General features: G+C 23.9%; 1 protein-coding gene across 3 annotated transcripts in view; it reads right to left on the bottom strand.

Annotated features, from left to right (window-relative positions):
- Positions 1 to 8,082: 8,082 nt before the first annotated feature.
- LOC126900660 (uncharacterized) overlaps positions 8,083 to 12,075 on the bottom strand; it is a 55,270-nt gene continuing 51,277 nt past the window's right edge. For all 3 annotated transcript variants that reach the window (XM_050676542.1, XM_050676540.1, XM_050676541.1), the window contains exon 6: positions 8,083 to 9,460. In XM_050676542.1, coding sequence (XP_050532499.1) covers positions 9,127 to 9,460 — 334 coding nt within the window. In that variant the 3' untranslated portion in view covers positions 8,083 to 9,126. The remainder of the gene's footprint in view (positions 9,461 to 12,075) is intronic.

Genomic DNA, 12,075 nt, shown 5'->3' with positions numbered 1-12,075 from the left:
TTTTTTTGCTTTATATCTATTTAAAGTGCACAAAGTTTTTTTTTTAAGTCCTTAAAAAATTAGCAATTTATTGGTTAAACTTTAATAATTGTAAATTAAACCAATAAAGTGTTATATTCATAACTTCAGCTTTTTTTTTTTTTACGAAAAAGGTTCATTTTTAATGATTTAAACATCATGAAATCATTTTAGGAAAGTAAAAAAAAATCTTTAAATTTTATATGATTTTACTGTGTAGTTACTATTGAATTACTATTTAGTAATTATCTTAAAAACTAGATATGATAGAAAAATCTAAAAAATAAATAAATTTTAAGCATCCCTAGATAAATTTAACCTATGATGTTATCGATTAACATTTTGGTCGCATTTTATGTTACCGACAGTATTTTATAATTATTATCAGCAACGTTTGAGATGTAACGGTAATTTATGTAATGTTAAGCATTTATGAATATTTTGTTGCTTGATGTGTTAGAATAAAATATATTAGCATCTAAATTAAATAATATATATTATTTATACATATTCAACATTTATTTAAAAGTGGTTATGAATGTTTTATTATCTACCACTTAGCAAAAATCTACGTTTTCATACATTTCAAGCTACGTTTTAATTGTTTATTTTAAATTGAAATGAACAGCATATGTAATGTCATTGTTCCTTTATCTCATAATAGTTTATAATCGAAAAATAATCCAATTTCTGAAGGTGACAATATGCTAACCTTAGTTATTTGATATAAAACTACAAACTTTTTTAAGTAATATGAGATGTACTATATCTATAGTATAGCTACAAAAAAAACACATAGTAAAATAATATTAATATGAATTTCTTCTCACAAGAGGAAACTACAGTAATGGTATCCATGATATTTATTGAAGTTATTGAATCTAAATGAAATAAAAATCAAATGAGTTAAACATTTTTTTCTAACTCAAAAAGAATTAAGAAAAAATTCAGTGCCACAGTGTTACCGTCTCAGAAATCGTATCTTGTATTTGTCACTTAATTAAAATGGAAATTTAGCTAGTTCAAATTTTAAAGTTATTTTTCTCGACTTCAAAAAAACAAAATAATTTAAATATCTTTAACTTTTTATACTATGTCAATTAGATTCATATATAATATTTATGAAAATCAGTATAATCCTCGTATAATAAAATAAAATACAACACCAATAATTTTAACACAAAAATAGCATATTTTTGAATACGGTAGCTTTTTCACCATGAAGACAAAATAAAGTCCGAAATTTTTTTTTTTTTAATATTTAAGTATATTACATAAGCTTTAATTTAAGATAATATAAAAGTGTCAGTATTTCCGGAACACTTTCAAAAATTAAGTTGAAAAAGTTCTAATTTCTATATGCATTTTTATGTTTTTAACCCCCCCTGTATTAAGGGAACTGGTCCGATTTAAAAAAAAATATGTCAAATTAAAGAGGTATATAAATATTATTTCTCATAAAAAAATTGTATTGACTCATACATTTTTCATAAAGTTATAACATTATAAGTTAAAAATGTAAAATAGAAAATTTTAACACAAAAATAGTATACGGTAGCTATTTTCACCGTGAAGACAAAATAAAGTCCGATTTTTTTTTCCATAATAAAGTATATTATATTAGCTTTAATTTAAGATATACATAAAAGTGTCAGTATTTCCAGAACACTTTCAAAAGTTAAGTTGAAAAAGTTGTCATTTTGAATCCTCACCTGTTGGCTGGTAAAGGGTTAAATTTATAAAAAAAATATACCAAATAATAGGTAAAGACATTAAGCGTCTATAAAAAAAAATTACATTGATTTGTTCATTTTTGAAAAAGTTATGGCAGTTTTGAGTAAAAAAAATTGAAAAAATTTCGAAAATTAGCGATTTTTAAATTTGTAATTTTTTTGGAGGTTTCCCCCAATTACGATGAACGAGGAAAATTTTTTCAATTTTTGAGAGTAAAGTCTTCGANTGAACGAGGAAAATTTTTTCAATTTTTGAGAGTAATGTCTTCGACTAAATACGATTTGTGATCTTTAGACGTATCGTTGAAAAAAATCGGTTCGGTGAGAAAAAGTAGTAACAGACAAAAAAAACACATCATAGTAAAATTAATACCTTTTCAGCTTTGAATCGAAGCTAAAATTATGCGTATATCTGTCACATTCAGCGATATATACTTATATCTTATTTTTAATAAAAATAAATCATACAAACATTTGGAATGAATTTATTATCAATAAATAATGTTATTTAGTAGGGTCGATAACGATATCGCTGATTATTTTTGAAAGATCGCGATAATCGAAAAAAATTTTTTATAAAAAAAACTGTTTGAAATTTAATTACTTTATTATAAAATATATATTATTTGGTATTAATTCAAATACAGTCATGATAATCTTGAAAAATTGTTCATATTGAAATAAATTATTAAATTTAGAATTGAGATAAAACGAAAAATTATATTTGTTGATACAAAATTCTACTCTTAGATTAAATTTTTTAACATTGCATACATTTTGAATAAAACACAAACAAAGTATGGTATGAAGAGAATTAGAGACAGAAATTTTATAATTATAAGATATGCAGCAACAACTGGTTGAAAAATAAAATAAAATTATTGAACTCCTTCAAAAAACACCTACTAGATGATAGTGATGAAAATTTTTTTTTTTTTGAAAAGAAGAAAAATTATTTGTTATTTACAAATAAAGCAAAGTTCTATTATTTGTCAATAATACAACCAGAGGAACTATTTTTTAATCAACGGTACGACGAACGTATACGTTCGTTGCACAGATATATTGTTTTATTAGATATAACAATTTTTTATTCGATAAATGTTTGTCAAACGTTTACATTCCATGATTGTTTGCAATTTATTGTATTAATAGGAACAAATCATTTGATTTTTAATATTAAAATTAATATATTACATTTAATAATAATAATTTATTACTAATAAAAATTTATAATTTGTTAATTTTATACTTATGATGTGAGTTTAAAAAAATGCACAATTAGATACAATTTAAATTAAATTAATTAATTCATTTTAAACAACAATACTTTAATTTTCGAAAATAAAGTGCTACATATATTACAACGATTCTCGTGAACTTAAATATAATCGTTTTGAAGTTTGCCTTTGTTGATATTTTAATCTTCCAAAGTCCAAGATGTGTCCGCGTTTGATAACATTATAACTGTATCTCGTACTTGGTAAAACTGTCGGATCAAGATATAGGCGGCGATCGATGCAAGTCCGTGATGATTTCTGATCTTTCTGTTAAAAAAAATAAAATAGTTAAAAAGTTTGAAAGTATCGGTTTATTTGTCAGTTACTAGTGTTTCTAATTGTTATTAGTTCTATATTTTCAGAAAAATATAATATACACATTGATTATATGTTTCTGTAGATAGAGAAATGTCTTAACTACTACCTAAATTAAATTTAAATTTTGAAGCAATCCAAATAAATTATTCATAATAATTTTTTTTTTTATAGATTATTGAATTATAAACAATATCTTTAAATTTGAAAGATAATGTGTCCTAATATTTGTGAAATTAATTAGGTAATTATAAAACTTGCACGATTGCTCTATGTCAACTATGGAATGATAGTCCTAGTAAAATTCCAAGTACAATAATGGTTGATATTGCCGAGTGACGGGTTTTTCATATATTTTGGATAAGTCAATTATAATAACATTGTTATTAGGTTGTGTTTTAAATAATTTCAAAAGTTCAAATTAAGAATTTTTTTCATTATTGATGAACCATTACTAAATGACATGTTAGTTTTTAACCGGAGATAATTATATAAAATTAAATTTTATCAGAGTATATGCGTTTTAATTATTTATATATATTTTGATCTAATACTATCCAAATTATAATTATATGTATGCATATTGAAATTATACGTTTGTATTTATATGGTAACTTCAAGTTTATTAATAGATTTTAATCTAAAAATAGATGAACTCATTTAATGACAATAATTTTATTTTTATATACTTATTAATAAAGTATAGTATAAAAATGAACTTTTATTGTCAAAAAATGAAAATTTAAAAAAAAAATTAAAAATTTTTTTCAATTTGTAATTAAATAGGCGGAAAATTTAAGTCACTATCAAAAATTTCACTTTTTTTTTACACTCGGTTTTGTGTTGCCCCTTTATTTGTTTTTTAATTAAATTAAGATAGCATTTTTATTTTATTTTAAATATATATTTTATAATATTTTGAATATTCACTTGATCAACAAATGATTGTTTCACTGGGAAATGATAATTCTATAAAAGTAGTGTAACAAAGGTTTACCTGTATTCGTACACTGAAGAGCACGTACCTTGGCTTGTTAACTGTATTAAAAATACATATAATTTTAAATGTAAAGTATTAATCGATTTATTTTTATTTGGCGTGTTTAGATTACAATGTACTGATCAAATGATAACATTATACATAAAATTTCATGGGATCTCAGAATTTGGTACTTAACCTTGCGAACTTATTTTTAACCGTACCTAAGCTATAAAACAAAAATGTGGCTTTCTTAAAAAATATAAATACAATTATTTAAAACGCATACATCTATTTATTGTTTTATATGGATAATTATGCTGCCCATATATTTAGCGATCTAGTGTTGGTGAACACTAGACTAGGTTGATGGCATGTGAACACGCATGCCATTAACTCATAATATAGTATTTATTTAACATACGAATACTGATATTAGTTTTTTAAAGCCGATTTTTTTTCCTAAATACCTGTTAGCGCACTACACCCAAAGAAAAACCTCAATCAAAATTGAAAGAGAAATTTTATCAAGGATTTATGATAATGTTTTATTAATACGAACAAAATAACTATTCTTATAAATAATTATTGTTCAAGACAAGAAAAAAAAATATCATATTGATAAATATATCATTGATTCAATAGTAATGATATATTTATCAAGTTGAACAATGAATTTATTATATAGATCGAGGTTTTTCTCTGGGTGTATAATTTTTCAAAGTAGAACATCTGATTACGTTTGCGTAGTATGTAAAAAAATTGCATCCTTGTTACAGATTTTTATTTTAATTCGACAACCAGCATATTTTCGGTTAGGCTAAGACTATGGTTTCATAACGTTTAAGTTGCCTATATGTATCTCCTGAAACTTAAAAAAACTATTTGAGTTATAAAACTTTAATACTGACAATTTAAATAACCCTAACATTTAGAATGTTTAGAATACACCAGATAGAACAAATCTCATTGAAACCTCTTTTAAAATAAAATTATTATCTTACAGGAATTTTTTTTAAAACAATTTATACATTCTTAAAATACATTGAAAACATATTTTTTATTATTTGTTTTTAATAAAACAAATACTTTTATTTTTAATTTTAAAATATCCATTTTTTTAGAGATTTATTTTTTCAGAAATTTTAATGGATGAACAAATTTAGAAAAATATTTATTGAGTAACAAAAATATAAAAAATATGTTTCTAAACATTGTATTAACATATATACAGTGATTCTTGTAATATTAGCAACTCGATTTATTTTTAAAATAATAACTATGTTAAGGAAATTCTTTATGGTATTTTTAATTCCTTATATTTCTGAATTTATAATTATTATTATTATTAATATTTTCTTTAATAATCCCTTAAACCTTACAAAAGTATGTATTTTTTTAATGACTACTATTATTTTTTTATCGTTACGCATTACTTTACTGCGCTCTTCCTCCACTATACATATTAAATAATGTTAATAAATTCCAAAATAATGGATCAAAAGTAGTTATCGACCAGTTATTCTCTTAATTATCCGTTATCAGTTTCGTTTTAGTGACAGTCATTCATTTTTCAACTTAAATTATCTTGTATTTTCTTTAATTTAGTTTGTTTATATTCATAGTTTCCGTATTAGTTTTTACCACTTTTTAAGTGTACTTGTTTTCCTGCTTCAAGACGCCTTATTTTAGGGTAATTTTATACTTTTTTTTTTTGCGGAAGCATCGTGTTCAAACTTTCTTATCAATACTTGCTCAGTAATCGTTTTAGTTACTACTTGTTACTAACTTCAGTTTCTTAATTTTGGAGACTTAAACGCCTGTTGTCATCATATTCTAATCCAATTATGAACTCACTGAATTCTCCTAATAGTTCAAAAGTAAAAAGGGACACTCCTGTCAAGAGTTCGCATCCTAGTCGCCTATTAAAAACTAAATCTAGTTCATCTCTGGCGCCTATTTCAAATGAAGACATTCTCATAGCAATAAATTCCTTGCAGCAAAAACAGGATCAGATGCTTTCTCAAAGCAAATCTTATGCTGATACTTATACTGCTCAATTTAAGGACCTTAATGCAAAGTTATCTTCTCTGTCAACACAAATAACCGAATTAAAAGCAGAAAATAATTCTCTACATGATGAAATCACAAGTCTCAAGAATAAGGTTAAAAATTTAGAACTCTCTCCCCAAATCGACCATTCTTCTTTCATGCCAAAAATCATTCGGGAATTATCTGATCGTGAACGCTGTTGCTTCAATCTTATTGCTCATGGCGTACCGGAATCTACTTCCTCAGTTATATCAGCTCGTGTTACAGATGACATAAATCATTTAAAATCTGCATTAGAGCCCTTCTCGGTCTCGTTACCACCAGATTTTAAATTGATTCGCTTAGGTAAAGTTTCTACCAATTCTCCTCGGCCGCTAAAAATTATATTTAGTTCTAAGGATGTCGCATTAAGCGTTTTATCATCCTATTCAAACGCAAGGAAGTCCATTCCTAAAGTNTTTCAGAAATTTTAATGGATGAACAAATTTAGAAAAATATTTATTGAGTAACAAAAATATAAAAAATATGTTTCTAAACATTGTATTAACATATATACAATGATTCTTGTAATATTAGCAACTCGATTTATTTTTAAAATAATAACTATGTTAAGGAAATTCTTTATGGTATTTTTAATTCCTTATATTTCTGAATTTATAATTATTATTATTATTAATATTTTCTTTAATAATCCCTTAAACCTTACAAAAGTATCTATTTTTTTAATGACTACTATTATTTTTTTATCGTTACGCATTACTTTACTGCGCTCTTCCTCCACTATACATATTAAATAATGTTAATAAATTCCAAAATAATGGATCAAAAGTAGTTATCGACCAGTTATTCTCTTAATTATATAATTTTTTATTTTATTACCTAGTTTTATACGTATGTTGTAATTTAAAAAATATAGATGACATCTTTATAAAGTATAAGGGATGAATTAAAAAAAAAATCAAGAAACCGTAACGAATAACTTTAAAAACAAAATTTTTTGTTAAAACGTAATTAAAAATGAAAAACAGAAAACTAAAAATATACATAATCTAAAATAATTCTTATTAATTCAAAATAATTTTTTTCAATCATTATATTTAAAAAAATTATATGTAATAAAAAAGTAGTTGTTTGCCCATATTAAAAACTGCTTATGACAATAATTGTAATTAGAACTCTTTAAACATTAAATGTAAAAATAGAATAACGTTATAATATATTTAACTATAAAAGCCAACACAACCGTTCATCATTCATTTTCAATATTTAGTTGTTTCTTCACAAAAAAATAATTACAAAATAATGATAACTAATCCCGATGATCTTTATTAATTATGTTACATTCGACTATCGAACTATTCGATAGTCAGTCAAAAAATATTCGAATAGTAAAAATATTCGATAGTTACACAATATATTCGGATAGTTTATTCTAAAAATAAACTATTCGGTTGTATAAAAACAATTTGATTAGTTATTCGATAGTTTAAAATATTCGAAAATGTCCATCACTACTTATCACAGTGTTATCACACATAGATGGACCTTTGTTGTAAAATAAGAAAATATTACTAATACATACAGTAAAACCAAAATTAGAAGCGGTTTAATGTGAACTTTATTATCTGTAAGTAAATATATATATATATATATATATATATTTCTGTAAACTATTGATATATAAATGTAATTTTTGTTAAATTCACTATGCGTATTGAGTACATTATAATGTAGTATATCTATAATATGCTGAATATTGAGTATTATGCAATAATCATGTTATATAACATCTTAAAATGATGTAATTTGTAGAAAAATAGCTACCAATTACAATAATGGGTCACAAGAATATAATAAAAAAAAAATAGTAATGGAAAAATCAAAAAAAGTAAAAAAAGTTAATTATTGAACAATAAAAAATAAATAAATAAACAACATAAAATTTACAAATTTGTTTATATACTACAATAACACTATAATATTAATAAAAAATAAATATATATTTAAGTAAATATATTTTACTACTACTATGTTACATACTTAGTTAATTTCATAATATGTAGTAATCTCAATTTGGAAGACTGCGGGAAATCAAAATTACTTGTATAAAGTTTAATCAAATTTATTTAATATTTATACAGATTAATAAGAATTAAACAGTTTATATAGGTAACTTTTAAACCAAAAAGGTTTCACATATCATTGGGCAGCAGTCATAACACTTAATTATATTACCAATAAGTCTAAGGGTAACATTCGATTGACTAAATATAAGTAAAAAAATGTAGTTATTAAAAACATACTTGCAATACTCAATTATATTAAATTTCAATTAGGCTCACTTGTTTGTAGGCGTATGACTGTGCTGTATGTGGTGCATTATTATAGTTTTTCAGATCTAAGAGATAACTATTTACAAAAAGAAATGTATAACAGCTTCAAAAAGTTAACCAGACCTTTTGAATATTCTATATTTTTAAGCTGCTCGAAATTAATAAAAATAATTATACTTAAATTAATTTTAATAACAATGATGTCATGTCTGCGTCCTTAAAGATACTTAAGACTATTTCTTCAAATTGGAACACACATTTTACAAAAAATATTTGGTTACATTATCGCCGTTGGAGGTTTCAATTATAATTGAAAATATTAATAATTATTAATATTTATGAACGCCATTGGCAATTATTTTGTATAGGGAACTCGCGGAACAAACCGTGCTGAACCATGATAATTTCATTGGTTCTCATTGATGTTTTTTGTTTAGCTTCCGTCGTTGCTTTTGTTTTTTCTTTGGTGTTTGTACCATACATGTGCATCCACTACGCACTTTAATGTAATCTAACTTCCATACGTTGTTTTCACTTGGAAATAATGAGGAAAACTGTTTATTATTGCCGCCGCTTACAGTATGGTGGTGATGACGACCGTTTTCTTCACGGACAATGGCGTACGAATACGAATATCTTTGAACGCACACTGAGTGATTATGCAACTTACGTTCCATGAATAAACAGGGTTTTCCCTCAACGCCTGGCTTGCACGACACTTCGTAAAACCGCTGTCTGTCTGCTCCGTCACTGTAACCAACACAAAAAAGCACTATAAGTAAACATTTTATTTTTTGTCATCAATAAGTAATAACATTATTATACTTTGCTATGATCTTAGTAAATAGATATCTAAAACAAAAAATTATGAGCTATATAATGTAGTGCTACATCAGATATCCTCTTAAAAATCTGCATAAAGCAGTATTTATGCAAAAAACAGTTACCTAGACATGACTAGTACAAGTTCTACTCGAATAGCAATACCGCATAAAGACAAATCTTATTAGACTATAAGATAAATTATAATAATATTTAACATAAAAACATTTAAATAATTTATGTAACACACGTTTATTAACGGTTACATCTAACTCTAGAGTAAAATAGTAGCCACATTGAAGATATGAAAGTAATACTTTGATGTTTTATTTTTACTGAATTACTTATTAATCAACTATGTATATTCAACTTATTTCAATTGGCTTTACTAAATAGTAGTCTTTGAACAAAAGAATTTTTTTTAAAGTCGTTTTTTTCTATAAATATTGTAATCGTACCAAAGAAAAATGTTATCCAAACAAACCGTTTTAATTGCTCTAATGATTGATGTTTGAATTATATATATATATTAATAATTTGAATTATTTCTTTTGTTTGCAACGAGATTGAAAAATGTTTTATTAGGTAATATAACTACTATGTTTATTATAAAACTAAATCAACATATTAATATCATCTTAGCTCAAATCGAATTATAAATAAGTACACAATTATTTGAGAACCGGTAATATGCAAGAATCGAGACTGAAAAGTCTAAAACGGTGTCAACGACAGATAATAATTTAAAATAGTCGAATTTTTAATGTGAGTTAATGTACAAAAAAATATAATTTAGTATTTAATTTTACTACGTGAAAAATTTAACTTCGCATACATAATCATAGTATAATATATTAAAAAGATTTATCTAGCTAATCTTTACCTACATTTTATTTAAAATATTAAAATAAATAACAAATATAATGAAAACATGTATGCTTCAAAATACGCATTAGATCAGTTAACGGAATTAAACTTGATTGTATTTTTGAATTTAATTTAATTTCAAAGAGAGTAAGTTATTGATATGCAATTCTACTAGTGCTGGTCAATTAATCACTTAACGTTTAAAATAAACAATGTATATAATATACAGCTTAATAATAATTTATTATAATGTGATTGCTTTTTAGTCTACAATGAGTATAATAGTAATCAATATTTTGATAGCAGTTATTTTATTTATTAGCTAGTGTAGCTTAGATTTTGCAATCTTCAGTTTGAAAATTAAATTGTCTTTCATTTATTCTACTTAAAAGTAATAATTCTTAAAGTAATAACGATTTTAATAATAACTATCAATAATAATATTTATGATGAAATAAATAATCAATAATTGAGTATACCCTTGAAAACAGCTACTGACGTTTTTTAATAATAATTAAAAATACGAAAACAAAGTATATTTACAATCGGCATAGTAATAACTTTGAATCAAAATTTTACACGGCTTTCAATTAAAAAAAAATTATAAATACAAAGTAGCTGCATATCTATAATAAATAAAACGATGGTAAGATTAATATTCATTAAAAAAAAAGTGTAAAATATGAAGCACTGATTGTATTGTATGATAAACTGCAATAGGAAAACAGTTATAGAAATCAATTTCTTAAAATTATACTCATGCTTGATATTACTTTAATAATACGTACAGTAGCCATTTTAGATGCAATCAAGTTAGGATGAGAAGTGCTTCTTATATGATTTTTCTTTGACATACCCGTGGAAGATTATCATTTCGCTGATACTTAACAATACTAAATAATAATTGTTGTATACCATAAGAACAAAAATAACAGAAAAAAACTTCCCGATTCGTTTTAAATCTTCCAAATTTTAAAACTTGAATGTGTTTTAGTAGAAAATGTGAAATCTAATTATTTTGATAAATTGCCAATTACTAAATGAAGAGTTATAATTATCAACTATAGAAGATAGATAAATAGGTTTATTTAAAATTTGAATAATACTTATTATAATTCTTATACCATCATTTATAAATATATAAATTAACATTTTATATTTAACATGTATGTTAATACATTATATAGATACTATATTATGTGGTCAAATTATTATTAATATAATGTGCTGTTCATATTAAATGGAATGTATAAATATAATTCTGAGAAAAGCTTGAGGTATTTTTTATTAGTCTTAATATGAGTCAAAGCGATAAATAATAGCAGAAAAATAGTAATTCCATTAACAGGTTATTAACTATAAATATAGTGCATGACAAAATAAAAACAACAGTCACACTAAAATATTTTTGATTGCATATCGTTAGGAAATATAATAAAACGTTTTTCAACAAGACCAAAGAATTGGCTAATTCAACTTCATTCGATGATTACTACGAATAGTCATATGCATAAATTAGTAGAAATGTTATTTTGGCATATTATATTTCGGTATACAACGAGAAATTGAAAATTTGGAACTAATAGAAGACTGACGTTTTTTAAATATGAAAAAATCAAAACTTGTTATCAAGTTTCAATATAATAAATATAAATATATTATAATCTATATATCTG

The sequence above is a fragment of the Daktulosphaira vitifoliae genome, unplaced genomic scaffold (assembly GCF_025091365.1).
Source record: "Daktulosphaira vitifoliae isolate Bord-2020 unplaced genomic scaffold, ASM2509136v1 Scaffold_3, whole genome shotgun sequence".
NCBI lineage: Eukaryota > Metazoa > Arthropoda > Insecta > Hemiptera > Phylloxeridae > Daktulosphaira > Daktulosphaira vitifoliae.
Note: the sequence above shows the minus strand (reverse complement) of the source record. Positions and strands in the feature narration are given on the sequence as shown.